Genomic DNA, 27,158 nt, shown 5'->3' with positions numbered 1-27,158 from the left:
TCGCAACCACCAACGCAAGCATCGGGCGCTGACTGACAGCGTTACTTGAACAGGCAAGGAAGCGTTCTCATTGTTTGCAGGGGGGTTACTATGGATTGCTTTCAAAGAAAATACCATTGCCTTAATTGACAGTTTTTTTTTTCACAATCGGCTGACGAGAGGCGACCATCATGATGAAATGTAGGGAGCAGTCGGCTCTGACTTTCAACCCACACTTTTCAGTTTTGTTACACCTTTGATGCTTATGCGTCATTTTGACGTGGTGAGTGCTTATTGTTATGTGATGTGCCGTTAGAGACAAGCGAAGTGGGCGAAGCCTGAACAGCATTTCACCTATTGGGGAGGGCAAATGATGTAAAATACATAAAATCGTAAATAATCAGTTTTATTTTGTCCGGTCTGATCACGCATAATCAGTGTGCACACATGATGTCAGATAAACAGCTTTCGCAGTTTTAACGCCACGTGAGGGACAAGCTAATTGGGGTGGCTCAAATAATATTTGACCAATCACTAAGGGCTGATTGCAGAAATACAATAGAAAAGCTTCGAAGAGCTCTATACCATAGCAGTGCAGCTATATCTGCTCTTCAGACTCCGTCATCACTACAGCAATATATTCCAATTTCAATGTTTCAATATTGTACAAAAGCGACATTGCAAATATGAAAATAGCAATTTTGCTTTTGCATATGGCACTCAATGGCGTCAACTGAAACCTGTAATCCTCCTCCCGAAAATTGTGCTGCTGTATATCGTTATAATGATTTTATTACTCCGAGTCATGTCTTGCGCTGTCGCTTCTATATCATATCTGAAAGAGCGTGAAAGTGCTATATCTCATCAACCCTGCCGTGTATTTCCTGGACAGAACAGTCATTTAGTTCCCACGATTACATACTCTGATGATGATTCACGATGATTTGCCATTTGACGACTCAGTTTTCAGCCTTAGGCAAAGAAAGCATTAATATCTCGGTCTCATAAAAAAATAACAAGGTGAATTTACAGAATTCACATATGCATTAGTCAGAATGATAACACTGTACTAATAAAGTGTTCAGTTTGCTGCGAATAAGCTATTACTTGTACCTTAAAAGTTTTTCATTACGACTGCTAAGAATATTCAATTTAAAGTGAAATTTCCGCATTACCCTGCCTTATACTCTGCGAATTTGCCTCTTGCCTTATTCGTTTAGCCACACCCGTGGTGACTAATTTCCCGTAGTGGGTTGGCGCCACGGTATATAAGCGGCAAGGAAACTACGAAAACCCCGTAAAGGGCACGAGCAGTGATACGAGAGGAAAAAGAAGAGAACGGAGCCGGCCTCGGCAGTCACGTCGCCGCCATTGCATTGATTCGGTGATCTGCCAGGCATACCATCCTTACCTACGTCATGGCTGTCGTGAACATGAAGATAGTCTTCGTCCTGGGGATCCTGTTTGGCGCAGGCCGGTTGCTGGTTGACAAGCTGTCGCGTCTCGCCTTCCCTTTCTGCGACCACCCGACCAAGTGCTTCGACTACGCGGAGGAGCTGGCCGCCAGCGTGGACCCCAGAGTCGACCCGTGCGACAGCCTGTACGACCACGTCTGCGGCAAATGGGACAGGCAACACCCATCTATTGAACCGGGACTCTCGAACCAAATCGCTTTGCTCCAACATCGCGTGCAGTCGTTCGTGCTGGGCGAGCTGGAGCGTTCGCCGCCTGAGCACCCCGTGCTGTCAGTGCGAAGGAGCCTGACCGCGCTCCAGAGCTGCCAGAAAGTTTACTCCGAGAGCAGAGAGGACACAAAGGTGAGCTACAGTTTGGTACAATTGAGCTGCAGAACGCTACGAGACAGAACGCGAAGACTGGCGGAGTCATCTGCTGTTTCTCCTCATACTCTTAGTTCACGAGGCTTCCTCTGGCTTCTTAGCTGACGTACGTCACTACAGCGAGCATGACAAAATAGAGCAAAATCGGAGTTTGATGGTCCATCGTAGATGTTTACGTACCGTACTGACAGCTTGTGAAATGCCGATCCCCTCACAGTAACGCAAATTCACTATATTGAGTAATTGGCGATTTCTAGTTCCCCTGAGTCGATCACTCCCTAACACTTTTTTTTCTACGAAAAGCTCTCGGCTATAGATAACAAAAGCGTTTTGCCAGCGACTTTGTAAATGTAACATTTTACGATCGGGCTATGCAATAAATGCAACTCGCAGTCTTCAAATTTCGTAGCAGACAAAAAGTTCGCATTTCTAACAAGGTCACGAATGTAAGAAAAGACTATTCGCGTTGATTCGCGGTGAGGTCGGCACGTCGACTACGAGCCCTTTCTCGAGCGACTTCCCGGTGGCGTTCTTCAAACGCTCCTTGTTCTTTTGCCGAACGCAAGACGCGCGTCCCGCTTCCGCTGCCGTTCTTTCCATGCAGCCGGCTCTTCACCAGAACAAACTAAGCGCGGCCCCTCCATTCGACTGCCGGACCTGAACTAGCGGGTATCGTGGGGCGCGAGGCGATCGAACACGCGATCAAACCATAGAGTCTTTTTCTTTCTCTGTGATAAAACTCTTTACCTCCTCGGAAGGCAGGGGACGCCCTTGAATGGCTCACACCTTGTGCTGCGTCTACTTCTTGGTGCACATAAAACCCCGCTTTAAAGGTCACGTGTGGTGAACCGACACTAGCTTAATCGGTAAGCGTGGCGGCCTCCAAACCCGGGTATCGCTGGTTCGAATCCGTAGTCCGAAAAGCGATCATTACTTTCGCGCGCCTTTAGTTTTTTCGTACGGCAACACCAACGCCGGCCCGAGTGAGCCAATACAAGCTTCGGTAGAAAAGTTTCAGTCTCGCGGAAACGCGAAGAATCTATTACGATATAAACTTAGTTTACAGCTATACGATATACGGAAAGCAGCCTTATCGGACGTATAAACAAGTAAGCAGAGGCACACTAACTAAATTAACAAGCGTGGTGCCATGGGCACACATTCAAGCGTGAATGAACATCACTCGTTTACGCGGAAACTTGGTCGAAACGCTAGAGTGAGAAAGAGCTGCTGCAGCAGCCAGCGAACTGACCTTCTTGCCGCCTCTCGCATCAACGCAAGCGACAACGGGCTGTGTCCCGGTCGCAGATGGCTTTCAAGAGGCGGCTGCCCGTGCATGGCGCGTGGCCGTTCGAGCAGCTGCATCTTGAAAGACATTTGTGACGGGGACAGAGCCCGTCGCGGCTCGCTTCATTTCATCATCATCATCCGCCTGGTTACGCCCACTGCAGGGCAAAGGCCTCTCCTATACTTCTCCAACAACCCCGGTCACGTACTAATTGTGGCCATGTCGTCCGTGCAAACTTCTTAATCTCATCCGCCCACCTAACTTTCTGCCGCCCCCTGCTACGCTTCCCTTCCCGTGGAATCCAGTCCGTAACCCTTAATGACCATCGGTTATCTTCCCTCCTTATTACATGTCCTGCCCATGCCCATTTCTTTTTCTTGATTTCAACTAAGGTGTCATTAAATCGTGTTTGTTCCCTCACGCAAACTGCTCTTTTCTTATCCATTAACGTTACACCGATCATTCTTCTTTCCATAGCTCGTTGCGTCATCCTCAATTTAAGTAGAACCCCTTTCGTAAGCCTCCAGGTTTCTGCCCCGTAGGTGTGTACTGGTAAGACACAACTATTATACACTTTTCTCTCGAGGGATAATGGCAACCTGCTGTTCATGATTTGAGAATGCCTGCCAAACGCTCACCAGACCATTCTTACTCTTCATATTTCTTCCGTCTCAAGATCCCGATCCGCCGTCACTACCTGCCCAAAGTAGATGTATTCGCTTACCACTTCCAGTGCCTCGCTACATATTGTAAGTTGCTGTACTGTTAAACATTACTTTAGTTTTCTGCACATTAATCTTTAGACACACTCCTCTGCTTTGCCTCACCAGGGCAATGAGCATACATTGCAATGGGTCCCCTGAGTTCCTAAGCGAGGCAACATCATAAGCGAATCGCAAGTTACAAAGGTATTCTCCATTAACTTTTATCCCCAGTTCTTCCCAATCCCGGTCTCTGAATACTTCCTGTAAACACGCTGCGAATAGCATTGGGAGAGATCGTATCTCCCTGGCTGACTGCCTTTCTATATTGACGTTTTGTTGCTTTCTCTATGGACGACTACGGTGGATGTGGAGCCCATATAGATATCTTTCAGTATTTTTACATACGGCTCGTCTACACCGCGATTCTGTAATGCCTTCATGACTGCTGAGGTTTCGACAGAATGAAACGCTTTTTCGAAATCAATGAAAGCTATATGTAAGGGTTGGTTATATTCCGCTCATTTCTCTATCACCTGATTATAGTGTGAATATCGTCTATTCTTGAGTAGCCTTTACGGAATCCTGCCGGGTCATTTGCTTTAAAAAGTCTAAGGTGTTCTTGATTCTATTTGCGGTTACCTTAGTAAAAAGTTTGTAGGCAACTGAAAGTAAACTGATTGGTCTATTATTTTTCTAGTCTTTGGCGTCCCCTTTCTTATGGATTAGGATTATCTTAGCGTTCTTCCAAGATTCCGGTACGTTCGAGGTCGTGAGGCATTGCGTGTACAGGGTGGCCAGTTTCTCTAGAACAATCTGCCCACCATCCTTCAACAAATCTGCTGTTACCTGATCCTCCCCAGCTGCCTTCCCCCTTTGCATAGCTCCCAAGGCTTTCTTTACTTCTTCAGGCGTTACCTGAGGGATTTCGAATTCCTCTAGAGCATTCTCTCTTTCATTATCATCGTGGGTGCCACTGGTACTGTATAATTCTCTATAGAACTCGTCAGCCACTTGAACTATCGATTCATATTAGTAATCATATTGCCGGCTTTGTCTCTTAACGCATACATCTGACTCTTGCCAATTCCTAGTTCCTTCTTCAATGCTGTTAGGCTTCCTCCGTTCCTCAGAGCATGTTCAATTCTATCCATATCATACTTCCTTATGTCCGCTGTCTTACGCTTGTTAATTAACTTCGAAAGTTCTGTCAGTTCTATTCTAGCTGCAAGGTTAGAGGCTTTCATACATTAGCGTTTCTTGGTCAGATCTTTCGTCTCCTGCGATAGTTTACTGGTATCCTGCCTAACGGAGTTACCACCGACTTCCATTGTACGCTCCTTAATGATGCCCACGAGATTGTCCTTCATTGCTTCAACACTAAGGTCCTCTTCCTGAGTCAAAGCCGAATACCTGTTCTGTAGCTTGATCTTCAATTCCTCTATTTTCCATCTTACCGCCAACTCATTGATCGGTTTCTTATGTACCACTTTTTTCCGTTCCCTCCTCAGGTCTAGGCTAATTCGAGTTCTTGCCGTCCCATGGTCACTGCAGTACACTTTGCTGAGCACGTACAGCCGCCCTGATTTTTAATAATATAGCGCGAGCGTCGACTGAACTGCTGGTGAGCGCCTTAAAACGGCGATAAGCGTGCAACAAGAGCGTGCAACAAGGCGAGTGCAACAAGGCAACAAGGCTCGTGCGCGAACTCTCGCCTTGTTGCACGCTTATCGCCGTTATAAGGCGCTCACCAGCAGTTCAGTCGACGCTCGCGCTATATTATTAAAAATCAGGGCGGCTGTACACATCTTGTATGATGCCAGGGTTAGCTCAGAGTATGAAGTCTATTTTATTTCTAGTCTTGCTGTTGGGGCTCCTCCACGTCCACATTCGGCTATCCCGCTTGCGGATGAAGGTATTCGTTATCTGCATACTATTCTGTTCCGGAAAGTCCACTAATAACTCTCCCATGCAATTCCTAGTGTCTATGCCACATTTCCCCACTGCCTTGTCTCAAGCCTGCTTCTTGCCTACCTTGGCATTGAAGTCGCCCATCAGTACAGAGTATTTTGTTTTAACGCGATAGCGTTAAGGAGCTAGTGTCGCAGAAAAGCCGGTGTCGTCGGCGTCGGTGTCGGTGACGGTGTCCGCGGCGTTGACCGGGAGCGATAAATCATGGCAGGCACTTCATAAATAAAAGGCAACTTCCAAGATGGGCTGGGTGGGAATCAAACCTGGGTCTCCGGAGTGTGAGACGGAGACACTACCACTCAGCCACGAGTTCGATGCTTGAAAGCGGTACAAACGCGCTTCTAGTGAACGCGGTGTTGCCTTAAAAACGTGCCGTAGAAAGTTATACTGCGGTGTATATCGGTAATTATGAGCATGCAACTTACAGAAGTCGCATTTACACGAGTAGCGACGTACGTTTCCGCTACATTTCTTCTGCGCTTACCGCACACGCAGAGCCATCTTGCGGCAAACACAGAAGACCCCCTCCTCTCAATGTACGACGCTGCCCCGACAGGTGGCGCGCCATGCGCGCATCCAAATTTTCGCGTCATCCAAATTTTCCCTCTACCCATCGCCGATTCCACGTCTTCATAGAAGCTTTCGACTTCCTGGTCACCATGACTGGATGTATGGGCGTGGACCTGTACGACTTTTAATTTGTACCTCTTATTAAGTTTCACAACAAGACCAGCCGCCCTCTCGTTAATGCTATAGAATTCCTGGATGTTACCAGCTATATCCTTAATAATCAGGAATCCGACTCCTAGTTCTCGTCTCTCCGCTAAGCCCCGGTAGCACAGGACCTACCCAGTTTTTAGCACTGTATATGCTTCTTTTGGCCTCCTAACTTCACTGAGCCCTATTATATCCCATTTACTGCCCTCTAATTCCTCCAATAGTACTGCTAGACTCGCCTCACAAGATCACGTTCTAGCGTTAAACTTTGCCAGGTTCGTATTCCAATGGCGGCCTGTCCATTGTTCACGACGCCAGCGCTACTCCTATTTTGGTCGCACTATGGAAGGTAACGTTTTGCTTTTCTAAGGTCATATAGGTATTCTGTGGCCTACCTTCAAGGCATTCTGCGGTGTTTGCAGAGTGCCCGTAGTGCCGGTAGCTTTGTCACATCCAGTCATGAGTAGATGTTACATCCAGTCATGATTACCAGGAACTCGAAAGCTTCTATGAAGACGTGGAATCGGCGATGGGTAGAGTGAAAAAATACACTATACTAATGGGCGACTTTATTGCCGAGGTAGGTGCCAAGCAGGCTGGAGAAAAGCAGTGGGGGAATATGGAATAGGCACTATGAATAGCAGGGGAGAGTTATTAGTAGAGTTTGCGGAACAGAATAATATGCGGATAATAAATACCTTCGTCCGCAAGCGGGATAGCCGAAAGTGGACGTGGAGGAGCCCGAACGGCGAAACTAGAGATGAAATAGACTTCATACTCTGCGCTAACCCTGGCATCATACAAGATGCGGACGTGCTGGGCAAGGTGCGCTGCAATGACCACAGCATGTTAATAACTTGAATTAGCCTAGACCTGAGGAGCGAACGGAAGAAACTGGTACATAAGAAGCCGATCAATGAGTTAGCGGTAAGAGGAAAAATAGAGGAATTCCAGATCAAGCTACAGAACAGGTATTCGGCTTTAACTCAGGAAGAGGACCTTGGTGTTGAAGCAATGAACAACAATCTTGTGGGCATTATTAAGGAGTGTGCAATGGAAGTCGGTGGTAACTCCATTAGGCAGGATATCAGTAAACTATCGCAGGAGACGAAAGATCTGATCAAGAAATGCCAATGTATGAAAGCCTCTAACCCTACCGGTGCAATAGAACTGGCAGAACATTCGAAGTTAATCAACAAGCGTAAGACAGCTGACATAAGGAAGTATAATATGGATAGAATTGAACATGATCTCAGGAACGGAGGAAGCCTAAAGGCAGTGAAGAAGAAACTAGGAATTGGCACAAGAATCAGATGTATGCGTAAAGAGACAAAGCCGACAATGTCATTACTAATATGGATGAGATAGTTCAAATGGCTGAGGAGTTCTATGGAAATTTATAAAGTACCCGTGGCACCCACGACGACAATGGAAGAGAAAATAGTCTAGAGGAATCCGAAATCGAACAGGTAACGCCGGAACAAGTAAAGAAAGCCTTGGGAGTTATGCAAAGGGGGGAGGCAGTTGGGGAGGATCAGATAACAGCAGATTTGTTGAAGGATGGTGGGCGGATTGTTCTAAAGAAACTGGCCACCCTGTACACGCAATGCCTCATAACGTCGGGCGTACCAGAATCTTGGAAGAACGCTAACATAATCCTAATCCATAACAACGGGGACGCCAAGGACTTGAAAAATTATAGACCGATCAGCTTACTGTCAGTTGCCTACAATCTATTTACTAAGGTAATCGCAAATAGAATCAGAACCGCTTAGACTTTTGTCAAGCAAAGGACCAGGCAGGATTCCGTAAAGGGTACTCAACAACAGACCGTACTAACACTATCAATCAGGTGATAGAGAAATATGCGGAATATAACCAACCCTTATATATAGCTTTCATTGATTACGAGAAAGCGTTTGATTTTGTCGAAACCTCAGCAGTCATGGAGACATTACGGAATCAGGGTGTAGACGACCCGTATGTAGAAATACTGAAAGATATCTACAGCGGCTCTACAGCCAGCGTAGTCCTCCATAAAGAAAGCAACAAAATCCCAATAAAGAAAGGCGTCAGGCAGTGATATACGATCTCTCCAATGCTATTCAGAGCGTGTTTACAGGAGGTACTCAGAGACCTGGATTAGGAAGAATTGGGGATACGAGTTAATGGAGAATACCTCAGTAACTTGCGATTCACTGATGATATTTCCTTACTTAGTAACTCCTGTGTACAATTGCAATGCATGCTCAATGACCTGGAGAGGCAAATCAGATGGGTGGGTCTAAAAATAATCTGCAGAAAACTAAAGTAATGCTTCACAGTCTCAGAACAAAACAGCAGTTTACGATAGGTAGCGAGGCACTGGAAGTGGTAAGGGAATACGTCTGCTTAGGGTGGGTAGTGACCGCGGATCCGGATCATGAGACTGAAATAATTAGAATGGGCTGGGGTGCGTTTGGCAGGCGCTCTCAGATCACGAACAGGAGGTTGCCATTATCCCTCAAGAGAAAAGTGTATAATAGCTGTGTCTTACCAGTACTCACGTACGTGGCAGAAACCTGGATGCTTACGAAAAGGGTTCTACTCAAATTGAGGACGACGCAACGAGCTATGGAAAGAAGAATGATAGGTGTAACGTTAAGGGATAAGAAAAGAGCAGATTGGGTGAGGGAACAAACGCGAGTTAATGACATCTTAGTTGAAATCAAGAAAAGAAATGGGCATGGGCAGGACATATAATGAGGAGGGAAGGTAACCGATGGTCATTAAGGGTTACGGACTGGATTGCAAGATAAGGGGAGTGTAGCAGGAGGCGGCAGAAAATTAGGTGGGCGAATGAGATTAAGAAGTTTTTGGGCAACATGGCCACAATTATTACATAGCCAGGGTAGTTGGAGAAGTATGGGAGAGGCCTATGCTCTGCAATAGGCGTAACGAGGCGTGACGATGATGATGCATTTTGCATTTCTGAATATTTCAAAATTATTTGCATTTTCCTGTAAGAAAGTAACGTTGTGGGGCATGTAATACTTGACAGTAATGCCAGTCAAACTGATTTGCGAATAGCAGATGACATAGATTTTGAATTAGCAAGTAGGAGCTTGCTACATTCCTAGTTTTCTGGTCGTCATGGCTATAACCACCTGAAAAGAAACAAGTTGGCACTCAAGATGTTACTTCTCCGGTTGTCATAATGTGCCCTGAAATTCAAGTAGGCGGCTTTGTAAAATTTTAGCATTGCGGCTTGGTATAATCTATAACTGTAGAGTGCGGCTTTCCTGATGCTCACAACCCTCCGTCTATCTGGTAGACTTGCAAACATTTCATGGTGAGGCACATAGTTCAAGAGGACCTTTTGTCAATATTGACACATGTACTTATCTTTATCGGGCGACCACGTTTAGCCGCCTAACAAATGTTATCGCACAGCGCGGGACCCGCCTGCATGTATCCGAACTTTCTGGAAAGTTATCGATGCTTCTATCCGCTGTCTGTTGTCGCCAAACCTTGTGTTATCTGATTTCATCGCTTGACGCGAATGGTGTAGAACATTGTAGAAGGCATGCGGGTCCCAATGATTAGTCTGGAACATTCGATGACTGCTGTATAAAAGCCGACACGCTTGACCCGCTGATCAGATTTTCGACCATCGCCGAGCGTGTTCGCCGCTATCGTTGTGCTATAAGTGTAGCCTGTTTTGTGGGCACAGGTTCACCCAATAAAAGTTAGTTTTGTCGTTCACAGTATTGCTACTGTGTTATTCAACGTCACCACCACGTGACATCAGGTGGAGGTGCTTTTCGTTCATGTACCGGACGCCCCCGACAAGCCGAGATCCAAGCCCGGAACGCAAAGACAACACCAACGTAGTCCCGGACCATTGAGCGAGCCGCCGTCTTCAACAACTGCCCCCGGAGCACACACTTTTACCTGAGACGACCAGGAAGATTGCCACCAAGTCCTCCCCAATGGCAGCCCCAGCATCCCCCGTCGTGCTCCAGCAGCCCAGGGAGCCCCCCACGTTCCGCGGTTCAACATTCGAGGACCCGGAAACCTGGCTCTAGACGTACGAGAGGGTCGCTGCATTTAACAGCTGGAACAGCAACGACAAACTGCGACATGTCTTCTTCGCAATGGAAGACGCTGCCAGGACGTGGTTTGAGAACAGAAAAGCCACCTTAACGACCTGGGACCTTTTCCGAAGCGGCTTCCTGCAGACATTCACAAGCGTCGTACGCCGAGAACGAGCCCAAGCATTACTGGAAACCCGAGTGCAGCTGCCCAATGAGACCACCACGATCTTTACAGAAGAAATGAGCCGCCTGTTCCGCCACGCCGACCCGGAAATGTCCGAGGAAAAGAAAGTCCGGCTACTAATGCGTGGTGTAAAGGAGGAACTTTTCGCCGGTACTAAACCCACCGAAGACCGTCGACGAGTTTCTTCGCGAGGCCACTAGCATCGAGAAGACACTCGAGATGCGAAACCGGCAATTCGACCACCGCACCAACTCTACAAACTATGCCGGAGTTCAATCACTCGCCTCTGAAGACCTGCGCGAGGCTATCAGGGCAGTCGTACGAGAGGAGCTTCAGAAGATCTTCCCGTCGTCGCTGCCTCAAGTGGCCTCGATCGCTGACATCGTCAAAGATGAGGTTCAGCGGTCGCTTGGAGTTCCGGAGGTGCAACCTCAATTACCGCAACCCCAGCCCGAAGCGATGACCTACGCCGCCGTCGTACGCCGTCAAGGTCCTCCTCCGCGACCGCGCCAGGGCCCTGTAACGCCGCAATTCCGTCGACCACCGCCGCCGCCGCCGACAGCACGCCCACCCGTCGCCCAGCGGAGCTACCCGAGGAAGACCGACGTTTGGCGCGCTCCTGACCACCGCCCGCTCTGCTACCATTGCGGGGAAGCGGGTCACGTCTACCGACGATGTCCATACCGGGAAATGGGACTGCTGTATAAAAGCCGACACGCTTGACCCGCTGATCAGATTTTCGACGATCGCCGAGCGTGTTCGCCGCTATCGTTGTACTATAAGTGTAGCCTGTTTTGTGGGCACAGGTTCACCCAATAAAAGTTAGTTTTGTCGTTCACAGTATTGCTACTGTGCTATTCAACGTTACCACCACGTGACAATATGGTGACCGATGAGCTTCTTATGGCTAGGCATGCGCAGCTTGCACACTAATAATCTCTTTTGACCATTTTCCAGATAAGAGAAATGTTCAAAGCATGATAAACATGCAAGCAAAATATAGTGAAGCAAGAGCCACTCAAATAAACAAACAAATCGTTGTTCTACGTGAAGTGTTCAGAAACATACCTTGTGAGAATTCTGGCGCAGTGGTGACACATTCACTGTTCCCTTGAACGTCCAAAGACAAGAGAGCCTTAAGGGGCTAACAAATATGAGCAGCGTCCTGGACGCTGTTACAAAAAGAAAAAAAAAAGAGCCTCAATTGCTATGGGGGAAGTGTGAGTGAGTTTGTGGTTCATTTATGACTTGGAACATTGCACAAAAGACTTCATGAATGAACAGCGTAAACACACAACACTCTTTTGAGTGTGTATTTCTTTCAATGGTGTCCTTGTGTGGGCTGCGCTTTGTGAAACGTCGATTAGATGAACTTTTTGCTAGCTACTAGGTAACAAACTGAGTAATTTCGTTATGTGCCAAATGCAATTTTTCCAACTATCACCGGAAGTTCACTTTCACTAATGTGCAGTGGAGATTTCGCAGCGTATCATTTATGTGAAAACAGCCAAAACAACTTGCAAACATGCAAGCAAAATATAGTGAAAGAAGAGCTACTCAAATAAATGAACAAATCGTAGTTCTACGTGAAGTGTTCAGAAACATACCTTGTGAGGATTCTGGCGCTGTGGTGACACATTCACTGTTGCCTTGTACGTCCAAAGACAACAGAGTCTAAAGGGGCTAACAACTATTTATTATTTATAATGTACTCCATGTTGGGAATTTTAGCAACGTGGCAAAATTACGAGCGCTTTCTTTGAATTCCCTTTGAAGAGAAATAACTTCATAAATATCACTTTCCGCTTTTAAGAAATAACTACCGGTATCTGTTTTATCCACCTCACACGCAAAGAAATTCAAAGTTGTAAATGCGCTTCAATGTTTTTTACTTACCTGTGCACACGCCCAGAGGCAGCAACGTTAATCCCTTTTCATGGATAGTTTCCAAAAAGACTGAGCTCGGTTGCAGCGGCCAATATTCACGCTACCTAGCACATTTTTTAAAACCAACACGTCAATACTCGGCCAGCCGCAGCAGATCACTAACAACGGAAGCAGTGCATGAAACCGTTATGACACTCAAACGCCCCAGCGGAAAAAATTCGCCGTCTTTAAACACGTTCGCTTGGTGGCGGCTATCGAATGCTGGACGCATAAAGTGACTGAGGTATTAGTATTTAGTTAAAATGAGCCTGCGTGATGCTGCTCAGAGAAAAGTACTACCCCTCTCGCAAGCACTACCGCTTTACAATTTGAATCGATAAACGGCACGCACTGCAATTGGTACCAGTGGCCTGCTGCATATCGCACGTGAGTGAGGTCTCCAAAATTTTATTCACGTAATAAAACGCAAACATTATACTTACAAGTCCAATAAATACAACTGTCTACGTTTTTGTAACAAAATGACATGTTAGCTCCGCTTCTCGGCTAATATGTGTACATGAAAAGATCAAATAGTGTGCAACGTTTAGCACCCCTAGCAGAAAAAATACAAATTAAAGTATGCAATAAAATTGCAGTAGCCTCACGTAGGCGCTTCATACTGGAACGCGCCGCGGTTGTTTTTTCGCCCTCTGTGGCGATCGCTGGAACTTGAGAGTGGGCGGGGGGGGGGGGGGGGGGTGCGCTCATGAGGACGGGACAGGCGCGCACCATGGCTGCATGGCAGATCGCTTTCAAGTGCAGCGTAGTAGAATATAGTGCAGCGTAGTAGAATATGGTTGAGTGGGACAAGCGGCTGAGGCAGCGCATGCTTTGCAGTGAGTCGCGTGATGACGAAAACTACTGTGGCGGCGCTGCGATCGAAGTGGCTTGGGCCGCATCACGCTCGCGCGTCTGGAAATTGCCCGCGATTCAGCTCGTCGGGTCCTTTCGTACGGCTACGCGCGCTGCTCTTTATTAACAGACCACCCAAGTGGTGTTTATATTCGATTATGACATGTATTTACGCTTTAGTAATAGGTGCGTTTGCCCCTCTTCTTTATTTCATTTTATATTTAAGGCCGCATGGTGACTGGGCGTGCGTTGCGGCCGCAGTGTCGGCTTTCATTCCATTATGTTATTGTACGGTTCTCTTTGGAGAACAATTATTTTTCTTATTCTTCATGCAGTATGTATCTCTCGTATGTATTCTTCCTTATACAATTTTTCATCAGTAAGTCTTGTGTGAGGCAGACAGAAAAAAAATATATGTAAGCGACCTGCCTGCCGCTTCAAACAAATTAAACCGATAGGCCCTCTCCTATCCGGTGCCCTATACTCAGATTTACGGGAAGTATCCTTAAAAAAAATGCAGAGCAACATTCAACCTTAGTTTGCATCTTCCTTGCACGAAAAAATTCCGAGTAATTGGCACGACTTCTTTTATTGTAGTTAGCGTTCTGCTGCCAAAAACAGTTTTAGGTAAATATTATATATGCTAATCATGGGGCCGTGAGGTGTGTGAAATGTTTTGCTTAACCGCAGCAACAAAGCAAATATCAGTACCCTTCCACACTCTGAAAAAGGTGACCAGGGAAATTGTGTATGTGAGTCCCTAAGTTGAGAATTGCACCTCCGCTGCGCGTCGACCCGGCGTTGCACTATCTCCGGTTTTTTGTTCCCACAATTATGAATAAATAATGCCTGCCTTCTAGGCACTATGTCACCGCAAGTATATTCATTTATATCCGGCAATACAACTGAAATAATCTACGATTCTCTTCACAAAGTCAACTGGCATCACGTAAATTTATGCCCAAATGTGGCCTGATCACAGGGAGTTCTTTTATTGTAGGCGTGGAAGCTTATGCAACACAGTAGAGAGGGAAGGAGATGATGGAACATGGCGCGCATGTATTTGAACATTTGGCTTCATTCTTGCCTACGTTGCTCCGTAAGTCGAGTTTTTCAGTGTCACGCAAAGAGACATGGACGCCTCCAACTCACCCACTGATCTAATCCCCGCAGGTTCTGTTCGACGTATTCAAGAAGTTCAACTTCCAGTGGCCTTCCTTGGCACTTCCCACCGACTTTGACCTGATGGATTACCTACTGGGCATGTCGCTCGAGTACAACCTCGCGACGCCCGCATTGCTTAGCCTCACACCGGACCTAAGGACCGACAGGCGGTATGGCTTACTTTTCGATTCGAACTGAAGATCGACAACGCTACTTCCAACGCAGAAGTCATAACCAGGTGCATCTCATCGGTTGCGCCATCTGCGACAAGCGATAAAGCTTCGAAATTTGCCAAGCGAATCCGCTCTGTTTTCTCAGAGTTGTTGACTGCCGTGAACGCCTTGTTTCCCTCTAAACGGTTTACGCTCCTCTACACTACCATCGAAGAGCTAGCGAACAATACCGCCGGGCACAGCACGGGAGAAACCTGGCTCAAGGCCATCAACAAGCGCCTACCCCGTGATCAGGCTATCGGCATGAACGAACATGTGCTGACAATTAACAACAGCGGCCTGCTTCTCAAAACTATCCTCGACAACACGAAGCGGTCCGGCTATGCTGATCTCGTGCTCTTCGCAGGCTGGAATATTGTCGCCAGTCTGCGTGCTGCCTTGTCATCTTCGCTGTTGTACTGCTTGGAAGAAGGGGATTCGGAGGCCCAGCTGGCCTCCATGGCTAAATGCTTGGACTACACGAACCAGGTTTGGGAACGTACAGTTTGTTGTCGTAGTAGCTGTAACAGTCGACCTTACAAGTATGTGGCACGCGCCTGCTGACAAGAAGCTTAATACCTCCAAAGTCTCATAGCGCCACATGTTAATCGAGTTTCCGGACTGAACAGCTGTAATGCAGTGATGTATCAGCAGTATGTCAGTGTGCGCGAACATTGTTAGTTACAGCTGTACTGACGGTTGTTGACACTGCTCCTTAATTATAGATTTATGACATGTCGCTTTCGGGAACTTTCGACATCAAATGCACGTAAAAATGAAGAGCTCTTTATCGCATCAGTAGAACGTTAGGGCCCACCATACGTACAGTCGCCTACGAAATATTATGGACCATGAAATCTAAGATAAAGCTGAATATCTCCGCAACCTCACAACGCAATCTGGTATTTGCATTTTGGACCTCGACTAGAATATGCTAACAACGTTGTCGTGGGCAGTTTTACTGGTTACTGCTACAGGCTGCTCGGGAACTGAACGTTTTCGGAGATCCCATGGTCCATTTTATTCTGTCCGCGACTGTACGGGGCTACCACCCGCATTAGACTTAGATGGATGGCAAGTTCCCAAGTCGTTTTATATACAAAGCGGATATAGCGTTCAGAAGTGGGACAGTGATTCGGTTTGTGGACATGTTTGACGCATTCTAACATTTCACATCGAATTCTGAGAACAGATATTTCCTCATTCGAGTAAAACCTATAAAAGTACCTCAAACTTTACCATGGTATGGGTACCGGGTTGCGTCTGCGTAATGCTATCAACATGGGTCAGCTTGGTCTCGCAGTGATTAGCTGTGATTATATGTTGCTGGGCTTTAACTAATCGTAATTGTAAAAGTATTTAGACAGAATTTTGAGTTGTACTGTTTGGACAACACCCCCTCCCTCCCGCGTGCTTGGGCACTGCGAACGAACGATAAATCAATTTTTCCTTGCAAAATTATAATAGCCTTAACGAATCTGTTGGGCGACTCCACCCTTTCGTGTAGCCAATCTTGAATCTCCAAGTGTACCTAAAAGCGTGAGGCATGAATAATTTGTCAGGAGTTCAAATTCACGTTTTTATCACAAGTGCAGGCGGAATTATTGAGCCACCTGTTGACTATTTGGCTCTTTGTCGATTGGAAAGATCCTTCGCACTCATTGAGCTTCGGAAAAAAATTGGGTTGTATGTTTGCTTTGGCTTTCTATATTTCCGGGTCGGCATCACTTAATTGCACCCCTACTCCATGGTACACATTTTCTTAACCACCAACTTCATGTGCTAACACGAATGCATCCAGCATGGTTTGGCAATTAGCTTACCCTGTTTAAAAATCATTAAGGAAATGAAAGCTAAAACAAAGAGTACGGAAAACCAGCGAAGTGTCACATTCGCCTGATATTATCAGAATACAGCAAGCAACGCGCAAATGAGGACGCGTTCTGACCGCCTTCCCTATTGGGAACTATATTGGGAAATACGTTGCGAACAATATTTAGAAAAATAGGTCAGCACTGCTTCATTTATCCTGCGTCTACTAACGGCAGCAATAGTGAAAATACCAACATATATGTATGAAGATATGCCACGTACGAGAATATTTGAACGGAATAGGGCAGAACACAAGTAATTATGTGTTTACGTAGATTAGATAACCTTTGAACAAATTTTAACAGTGCAGCTGCACGACATAAACAAGAACCTAAGGAGATAAGTATGAAGGAACTGCCAACTCTTCCTCCTGTTTAAGGTGTGCACCATTATCCAACTTCTGTCTTTACGATACAGTGAAATTCAATGATGAGGAGCTCCTGCATCGTCATGGAATATGTACCAAATAATTTGAGGTGCCCGAGCTAATAATGTAGTAGTAGTCGTTTTGGCTGCCATATTTCGTGCTTAGCCTAAGTACATAGCTGCGAACATACCACGCCTTGCTTAACACAGCTTTCCTTTATGTATAGACAGATATAAAACTGGTGATCTTATGAACCAGCAGCCTTTCCAATCGGCATTTCTTCAGGAGTTTTTAGCATCGCATGCATTTCTTCATACGATGCTATTGTACATAATGCTCCGAATCGGCAAGCACCTTTCGATATAATGAGCTGGATTTGCAAACAAATTTACCAGAGTATGCATGTTTTGTAGTATAACATTCACATTCTTACTCTACCTCTAGAAGCACTTGCTGTCCTTGCCAATGCGTTGATGTATTTTAATCTATCTATTGCACAGAATCCAGTAGGCATCGTGCGTGCTGTCACCTTAAAAGCTAAAGCACAGTAGCACACTGAATATTAACATGCTACATTCTCTTGCGTTTTTAAAGGATCTGCAACCTATGCTGAGGCAGTCACTTACTGTATTTCAAGGAGGGCATCTAAGCTTTTGCTTCGAGAGCAAGGCCTGTTTGCCGCTCGCCGTCGAGTTGTTCCGCAATAGGTCCAATATCGCAACTGGTTGCGTTTGCAGGTGTCCTTATACAGGAATTTTGACCATGATAACTTACGAATAGAAAGTCTTTATCTTCCATGAACCTGAGTTAGCGTGTTTAGCCGTTGCAGACACTCACTGACCTTAGCAAATTTACGACACGCAGGTTGCGCCGTTCGCCATCGGTCGGTTCGTCATCGACAGCCTGGAGCTACACCGTAGCATCAATTACACGAATAACACATGGAACGCCTTGAAGAAGGCCACGCGAGAAAACTTCGCCAGTCTCTCGTGGATGGATCAATCAACAGCCGAAGGCGCAGTCGAGCACGTCGACAGCCTTGTCACAGTGATTCCTCTTCCAGAACATCTCCAAACCAACGAGGCACTCGATGCGTACTATGGTTACCTGGATCCGGATGTCTCGCAGCCGTTCATTCAGTGGCTGTTCAAAACAAAGCACCGACGCCTTGATGAGCAGAAGCGCCTTCTGAACAATACCACAGTGACAATTTATCGCGATGACATTCCATACCAGGCATACGTGGTGAACGCGTATTACGAGCCTGTAATGCACATCATGGCCATCCTGCCGGCGATCATGAACGCCCCGTTCGTGCCACAGGCGGTGCCAGCGGCCGTTCACTACGGCGCCATAGGAAAAGTACTGGGACACGAACTGACGCACGCCTTCGACCCACTGTTTAGCAACCTCACAAGGACCGGCGACACCGCCACGTGGTGGTCGAATGAGTCCTTTCCCAATTTCAGCAGCCGCCTCGAGTGCGTCAGAAAACAGCTACAGGGCTTCACTGACGACGAGGTGCACAGCAAGAACGCACTCTCAGAAACGTTCGCCGACACAGGGGGAATCGAGAAGGCCCGGCTAGCCTTCTCCTCTCTGCCGGTGGAAGAGGGCATCCTGGGATACACCCAGGAACAGCTGTTCTATATCGCCGGCTGTTTCGAGTTTTGCGCGGTGGGCGGTTACCATTGGAGCAAAAAGTCGCGGTACCCGGCCGAAGTGCTGCGGTGCAATCTACCCGCCCGAAATGAGGAGCGGTATGCGGCCGCGTTCAGCTGTCCTAAAGGTTCGCCGATGAACCCTGACGACCGGTGCACATTCCATTGATTGGAACACAAAACAATAAACCATACAATTGATATCGCGTGCCAACAGAGAGGGGACATGGTAGTATGCTCAAGTTATGATCTTTCCTCTTTAAGTATACTCATTTTATCAAGTAGCCTCCAGATTGCTTGACAAGCTTTTATTCCACATTTCATACGAACCGCTTAAACCCTCTCAGAAGATGTTATTTGTATAAGACACATCAACATGGAACATGTCTTCCTCTAAACGCGTTTAAGCACAACCAATTACGTCTACGTAGAAACCGCAAAAATTGCCTAATGTCATAACGTAAACGAGAAGAAGGGGATTAACCGAGGCGTCCGATATTAAGCATATCGTAACAAGCCAACTATCATTGACGCCTAGGGCAACATAGGGGACATTACTTGTATTTACTAAATGAATTAAGGAACTTATAAATTAATCGAAAGTGAAACTGGATGAAAAAGCTTCCCGCAGGTGGCAAACGATGCCGGCCTGCGGCAAGTGCGATGCCCCTTTAGAGCATCGCATGCGTAATGCGAAGACTTGGAATCGTTCCCTATCAGTGCCAAGCGATTTTTTTCATCCACTCTCATTTTCCAACAATTGCGATTTATTTCATTTAATTAATAATAGTAATTTCCCCTATGTTGGCGTTGCTGTTAATGTTTGTTGGCTTCTTATGATATGCTTAATAAAATTATTCCCCTCGGCTGACCCCCTTTCCTCCCGTTTATTACATAACGAGAGCCTCGAATCGGGCAACAATGACGCCTTCAGCTAGCATGCGATGGTTTATTGACCAGTTGTCTTCACCTAAAAACATCACGTACTCGTGACTCCTGCAGCAGAAAAGATTTTCCACAACCGCCGCCAAGGTTTGGGAGTGGTGGCGCTGGCTAAACATTAAATTATGGGGTTTTACGTGCCAAAAACAATTTCTGATTATGAGGCACGCCATAGTGGAGGACACCAGAAATTTTCACCACCTGGGGTTCTTTTACCTGCACCTAAATCTAAGTCGACCGGTGTTTTCGCATTTCCCCTTCATCGAAATGCGGCTGCCGCGGCCGGGATTCGATCCCGCAACATCATGCTCATCAGCCCAACACCATAGCCGCTGAGCAACAACGGCGGATGGCGCCGGCTAGCACTCCCAGGGTTCTGGTATGAAACATAAATACCCAATAAAGTGAATCGTAAGACGGCACTGCGGTAGCTCAATTGGTACAGCATCGCACGCGTAATTCGAAGACATGGGATTGTTCTGCACCTGGGGCAAGTTGTTTTTCACTTCACTTCCTTTTTCCATTAATTTATCATTTCTTTAATTTGCTCTGTAAATACAAGGAATTTCCCCTGTGTTGGCCTTGGTGTCAATGTATTTTGGCGCCTTATGATAATGTCATAACATGTCAGTAACATCTATTAAATTATTTACATATATCGTAGCCCTGGGCAAGCTGTTGCGGGTGTACCTAACGAAGAAATGGTGAAAAACGAAATGTATTGCCCTTCCACTCTATGAAGAAGGATGTCCAACGAAGCTGTGAATGTGGGCCGCGTAGTTGTGAGTTACACCTCCGCCGCGGGTCGGCCCAGTATTGGACTATCTTCGGGATCTGCCCACGTATGGGAGTGATTAACGCCTGCTTCAGCTCCGCCGCGGCTCGGCCCGGCATTACATTATATTAGATATCCACCCACGTATGAAAAGCCTTGGAGGACGCTTAGGCTTCGCCTTTAAGCGTGGAACGCGATAGATTTTAAAGATCCCCGACTGCCTAATTTTTAGGCTTTCCGGCAACCGCAAATTTCTCGCGCATGCAAGGAACCGAGCGGGCTTCGCCGTCAGGAAAAGGGGTTTGTGCTTGAGTTTCCGCGTAACATAATTGGTTTCTTAAATATTCAACTTACGCTCCTACGTCTGTAGGTTGTGCTGAGGTCGTACTTTACGATTTTTCGGGTGTATTTTACTTTGAGGAAATCACTTAGTTTACTAACGCATCCGCGCCACGCGGAGGGCCTGCGGGGTTGTGGCTGGGAGTGATTTTTCGCCAAGCGACGACCGACACCGACGTAGGATTTCTTTTTTGCGACACGGGGCCCTTAACGCAATTGCCGCAGGTGTCACAAGAACTTGATCGTTTTGGGTGAAGGCAACTGGTCAATAAACCCACACATGCTACCTGAAGGCATCAATGTTGCCGGATTCGAGACTCTCCTTATGTAATACACAAGAAGAAAGAGGGTTAACCGAGGGGCCCGATTTTTATTAGTCATATCATAAGAAGCCAACAAATTCTGACACCAAGGACAACATAGGTGAAATTACGTGTGCTTAATAAATGAAATAAAGAAACGATAAGCTAATGGAACTTAAAGAGAATGAAAAGACAAAAAATGTAGCACGTTGTTTTGTGCAGTACCCTAAATATTGCAAACAGACTTTACAAGGGAACTTGTGATAATTATCAGGCCCCGCAGGGTCAGTTTAAAACCATAGATCATCTGTTAATTTACGAGAAGTATTCCATTAATTTGTAAGCGAAGATGAGTATATATATCGTTAAATTACAATGTGTAATTATTACAGAGCTTAATTGGCAGTAACTAGACCCTTTACGTAATAAAGATTACTAATTATACTCTTAGTCCAGCACTGCTAGGGATATAAAACTACCAATGGGTATTTTTTGCTAGCATGTCAAAGGCTATTCGTTTTCTTGTTTCCCGTTCTGTCTGTAAAAGTGCTAGGCATTCCACCATCGCGTATAGCGCACTCCTGTAGTGTTTTGTGCAGACGAGATGCTATGATTGTACAAGCGCTGCACTGTAGCACACACAATGGCATAGGCCACTTTGTGGAACACTGCAATGGTGTTCAGTGTCATATCCGCCATGCTTTCCGTCTCGCAGCATGCCGCCCGCCATCCGCCATGCCACCCAACACCCAGCATGCCACCAATCACGCAGCATGATACCCACAACCATAATCCACAGTGATAATAGATGATGGCTTCCATCATGCCGGGCAACGCGCAAAATTTCAGTAGAATAAATTGATTGTCCAGAACGACTATGAATATAGACTACGTAGGTGTGTATGAATATTTTCCATGCACCAAATATCTATGGAAACCTATGGAAAGAAGAACGATGGGTCTAACGTTAAGGGATAACAAGAGAGCAGATTGGGTGAGGGAAGAAACGCGAGGTAATGACATCTTAGTTAAAAACAAGAAAAATAAATGGGCATGGGCAGGACATCTACTGAGGAAGGAAGGTAACCGGTTCTCGCTAAGGGTTACGGACTGGATTCAAAGAGAAGGGAAGCGTAGCAGGGGACGGCAGAAAGTTAGGTGGGCGGATGAGATTAAGATTGCAGTGACAACATGGCCACAATAAGTACATGACCGGGCTAGCTGTAGAAGCATTGGAGAGGATGATGGTGGTGGTGAAATCATTATCAGGATGATGATGATGGTGAAATACTTATCCATACGAATGCGCGGATAACATTAAGCCAGTTTCATGATATATATGCACATTTGTTTATGTAGGAAAATAAATTGTTTGGGAGAGTGTTCTTATATTTGTACAGGAAAAACCTTATTCAGAGTAGAGGAAACGAACTAGAATGCTTACCAGCAAGTCCGCAATTGGTAGAGTAAGTAACATAGCAACAAAGAACGCTGGCACAACGTCACGGACACTGAGACAATCTCATGGGTGGGTGGATTGGAAGAGGCCTCTTATATGAGGAAAATAATATCTTAAGCTTACTAAAATTTCATACTTTAACATCTTAAACAAACTAAAGAGGAAAAACGAAATAAAAAGAAAATTGTGCTAACTCAAGGGGAAGCTCTTTGCTATTCGAAGCGAGATCAGGATACCTTAGAACGCGCACTTGTAAAGCGAGCTAGAAGGAAGAAGCAGCATGTGCTTGCTGTGGTAAAGCTAGGCAATAATGGAGCATGTTTTATTATCTGCGCAGAAGTCTATTTAGGCACCCCTGGCATGCTTGACACATTTGTGTTCAGCGAGATCGGCGCGAAAGTAAACATGCCCGCAGTAGAGATGAGCGTGAGGCAATTATAATTTTTGTAGAAGAAAAGTAGAAACGACTAACAACCGAGACGCAAAAAACAAAGTTCTCGCTAGGGGTTTAGAAAGGCTGGTGATGAGAATCATTCGCGGCTCATTTTTTTTCTTTCAGAAAGAGAAGCATTACATTAGCCAATAAGTTAAGAGCTTCGTGGCGCAACTCACCGTCCCGTTCCAAGTAGGACGCGCATAGCATACATCCATCCATCAATCTATCCATCCGCATGGCCACCATGCCGTATATACCCTCTCTACAATGCCTGAATACAGCCTTGCACGTCACATTGTGCGTACACTATAGAAATATTTAAACTCCTGTTTTGGCTCTCGATGCGCTCAACCAGAGTTTCACGCTGTACCGATTGGAACTAAAGTTTGATCTGGTGCATTTTTTTCGGCCTAGTTAGTGTGAGGTTAAAATAAATAGACACTTCGTAATACAGGCACTATCATTGATGTTGTGGTGCTATTCATAGGCAAGCACAACCGCGCTTGTTGGTGCTGCAGCATACGCTGGGAAGTGAAGCTCATTTTCCGTAAGAACGTATCCTATACTGCCGACGATGATGCGCAATCATATCAGATGACCACTCTCCTGCCTTTGCTTGTCATTTATTCTGATCTTTGTCTCCTTCTCGGTGCCGTATGACGAAATAAGGTAATTGTCCAGTCCCTTCCCATACTTATCTTATCGTAAGGACGTTGTGGCTTTGAAATTGCGTAAGAAGGGTGATACTTGGGGAATTCCACCCACAATTGTCGGGGGCACAGCAAACCTTTAGCAAACCGTACTATGTAACTGTGTTTCCTAACTTATATCATTCAAATAATAAAGTGGATTTCTGTAAATAATTTGACGTGCTGTAACAATATTATGTCAGGCAATGCAGCATCGGCAATCTGATCCTGACCAATTTATGCAATTTGTGAAGAGAAAGTGGTCGTAGAATTTTTCTCTTATAACCATCTTAGTCATCTTTATTACGTATTGCTAATTTGACAACCATACTTGAGCAGAATAATTCGCATTATTGCAGCTCCCCCTGAAGATGTAAAAAATAATTTCCCAGCTCGTATATTGGCTCATTTTGCAGCGTACACATTAGTGATACATGCATGGACGATACAATTTTCAATACACTGTAATAACTTATTTCATTGATTACAGATCTTGTGCGCTTGGTGTGCCTTGTTAGATAAGGCCAGCCGTACGTACGCCTTCTGCCATGGCTTCATACAACGCATTACGGTCCGTCGGACACATATTCCGGGTAAGAGCAGATGGCGGGAATAATAGACCTAATGTCGTCGAACTGCGCGCCATTGAGCATCGATCAATCTGTGCACGTGAGCACGAAAAGTGAAGGAATGTATTTTGTGAAGAATGAGTCCCCGAATCTTCGTGCGCTGTTTTGTTAGTGGCACAATCGTTGACAGTGGCTCGTTGCCGTTCTCTACGGGTTCATTGACATCATTCAAGAAGCGCTGAATCATGTCTAGAAAATGCATCGTCTGAGAACCACGAGCAAAAGTGGTTGACCGGTTAACAGCAGGGCTGATGTCTCACGCGTAGTAGAGAACGACACGCGGCGAGAGCCCGTAGATGGACAGCTTATTTTCCCTCCATGAAAAAAAAATATCTTACAACCGGAAGTGCGAAACCATGTACTCAGACTCGTCGTGAGTAGAGCTCGTTTTGGTGTCTTGGCTCGCTCGATAGCGCTCTTGTTTCTGTTAATATTTTCTGTTTCTTTTCCTAGCGACTGTAAAGAGGTAGAATAAAAACGAGTTCATTTTTCCTCCTCCAACGGCTATATCCCCCTGGCGCGCTTCAACATCACTGGCTTGAAAGCGTTCGTGGTTCCGTGCACCTTCCTGATAGAGCTACCGCACGTTTAGGAGGAAACCTTCCAGCATTTTCTGGAAGCTAATGGCGTAAAATGTCATCCAAGTTAGTTTTTAGAGCACAGCTCCTTGGCGCCCGTTCCTGGGTTTCGCGGCGCCGTCGTCCCTCGCCGTAAGCAAGGTCATCGACCACACGCTGCTCTAGCGACGCGCGCTCCTGCTGCCATCTCTTGCGCGCCGCGCGAGTCTTGCTCTCCCCTTGTCCTCCAAAGCCGAATCACGTGTTCTCGCCTATCTTCTTGCCCCCTTGCTCCTCGCAACCCCAATGCGGTGACTCTCACCGCCATCATCCACTCCGCCATCGCCATCCCTTCTCCCGCTGTCGCGGCACTGCCGCGGTGCCAGTGGCGGGCGCTCCTTGCCGCCTCACGCGTGATCCACGGCTCTCCGCGCCTCCGTCTCGGCGTCGCGTGGCTGTACGACTCCCGACCGTTCCTCTCGCTTACCCGTTTGTGGGGCGCGTTCCTCAGCGGCATTTGCCGCGACTGGCAGTGCTTGCACCTGCCTGTCCTGCTCCCGCCTCCACTCTTGCCCTGTACCTCCCCTTAGTTGACGCAAAGCCGTTATGGTGACTCGAAAGACAGTTATAGCTTTCGTCCCCTTATTTCTACTTCCCCCCCCCAACTTTGTGCGGCCACATTGAGGCCTGTCTGTGAGTGAATTAGTGTATGACCTCGACTAAATACCCCTGCTCTCCACCCGTTTGCTCATCGCACCTCAGAAGAAACATTATATAATATTTGCTGATCTCCCGCCCCCTCTCCATGGCAGTGACCCACTATAAGATGACGCGATGCCGCGTGACTGGAGCTTCGGCTCGTTAGCGGTGGATCGTGGTGTGTGCTGCCCAATCCGAAACGCAGTTTCGCCTCCGTTCGCCACTTTGGGTTCTGTATGCGCTTGCCGGTTGTTGAAATAAGGCAGCAGCTACACTCAAAGGTTGCATTACCAAAAAGCGTTATGGTCGGCTAATTTTTTTTTAATGAAGTGGCGGGCCGGTAATTTTTTTGATGGACCAGTTGCCCTATAACGCAGAAATGTCACAATCCGCTTTTATTCCAATCTTCTGACGTCAAATTTTCGCAACCACCAACGCAAGCATCGGGCGCTGACTCACAGCGTTACTTGAACAGGCAAGGAAGAGCTCTCATTGTTGTAGGGGGTGACTTTGGATTGCTTTAAAAAAAATACCATTGCCCTTATTGACAGTTTTTTTTTCACAATCGGCTGGCGAGAGGCGACCATAATGGGGAAATGTAGCGAGCAATCGGCTCTGACTTTCGACGTGAATTTTCAGTTTTGTTACAGCTTTAATCCTTAAGCGTCATTTTGACGTGGCGAGTCCTTATGGTTATGTGATGTGTCGTAAGAGACAATCGAAGTGGGCCATGCCTGAACAGCATTTCACCTATTGGGGAGGGCAAATGATGTAAAATACATAAAATAGTAAATAATTAGTTTTGTTTTATTCGGTCTTATCACGTATAATCAGTGTGCACACATGATGTCAGATAAAGAGCTTTCGCAGTTTCTTTAATGTCCCGTGAGGGACAAGCGAATTGGGGATGGCCCAAATAAAATTTTCCTATCACTGAGGGCCAATTGCAGAAATACAATAGAAAAGCTTGGAAGAGCTCTATATCATAGCAGAGCCGCTATATCTGCTCTTCAGACTCCGTCATTACTACAGCAAAGTATTCAAATTCCATGTTTGAAAATATGGCATTCAATGTAATCCGCCTCCCGAAATTGTGCTGCTGTTTATCGTTATAGTGATTTTATTACTACGAGCCTTGTCTTGCGCTGTCGCTTCTATACCATATCTGAAAGAGCGTTAAGCTGTTATATTTTATCGACACGGCCGTGTATTTCTCAGACAGAACAAAGTTATTTAGTTCCCACAATTACACATTCTGATGTTATTTCATGATGATTTGCCATTTGATGTCTCAGTTTTGAGCCTTAGACAAAGAAAAGCCCGATAAGAAAGCAACATTAAATCGGTCTCACACACACAAAAAAACTAGGTGAATTTACAGAATTCACATGTGCATTAGTCAGAATGATAACACTGTAATAATAAAGTGTTCAATTAGCAGCGAATAAGCTATTATTTTAACTTACACGTTTTTAATTACTACTAAGAATATTCAAATTAAAGTAAAATTTCCGCATTTC

The 27,158-nt window shown here is 46.1% G+C and overlaps 1 protein-coding gene and 1 long non-coding RNA gene across 4 annotated transcripts in view; one reads left to right on the top strand and one right to left on the bottom strand.

Annotated features, from left to right (window-relative positions):
- LOC139051004 (uncharacterized) overlaps window positions 1–1,513 on the bottom strand; it is a 40,703-nt gene extending 39,190 nt beyond the window's left edge. Inside the window, exon 1 of the long non-coding RNA XR_011509187.1 lies at window positions 1,391–1,513. This is a non-coding gene — a long non-coding RNA (uncharacterized lncRNA). The remainder of the gene's footprint in view (window positions 1–1,390) is intronic.
- On the top strand, window positions 1,310–19,092 carry LOC135914861 (endothelin-converting enzyme 1-like). Of its 3 annotated transcripts, none has more exons than XM_070527986.1 (4): window positions 1,310–1,796; window positions 14,709–14,869; window positions 15,279–15,400; window positions 18,015–19,092. In XM_070527986.1, exons 3-4 carry the CDS (start codon window positions 15,371–15,373, stop codon window positions 18,978–18,980), a joined length of 996 nt encoding a protein of 331 aa, XP_070384087.1. In that variant the 5' UTR covers window positions 1,310–1,796; window positions 14,709–14,869; window positions 15,279–15,370; the 3' UTR covers window positions 18,981–19,092. The 3 variants fall into 3 exon arrangements, with proteins under 3 accessions (XP_070384087.1, XP_070384086.1, XP_070384085.1); XM_070527985.1 differs by having other exon boundaries at window positions 14,709–14,937; XM_070527984.1 differs by having other exon boundaries at window positions 14,709–15,400.
- The last annotated feature ends 8,066 nt before the right edge of the window (window positions 19,093–27,158 follow it).

The sequence above is a fragment of the Dermacentor albipictus genome, chromosome 10 (genome assembly GCF_038994185.2).
Source record: "Dermacentor albipictus isolate Rhodes 1998 colony chromosome 10, USDA_Dalb.pri_finalv2, whole genome shotgun sequence".
NCBI classification, from domain to species: Eukaryota; Metazoa; Arthropoda; class Arachnida; order Ixodida; family Ixodidae; genus Dermacentor; species Dermacentor albipictus.
The sequence above is the reverse complement of the archived record's forward strand: the minus strand, read 5'-3'. Positions and strand labels throughout refer to the sequence as shown.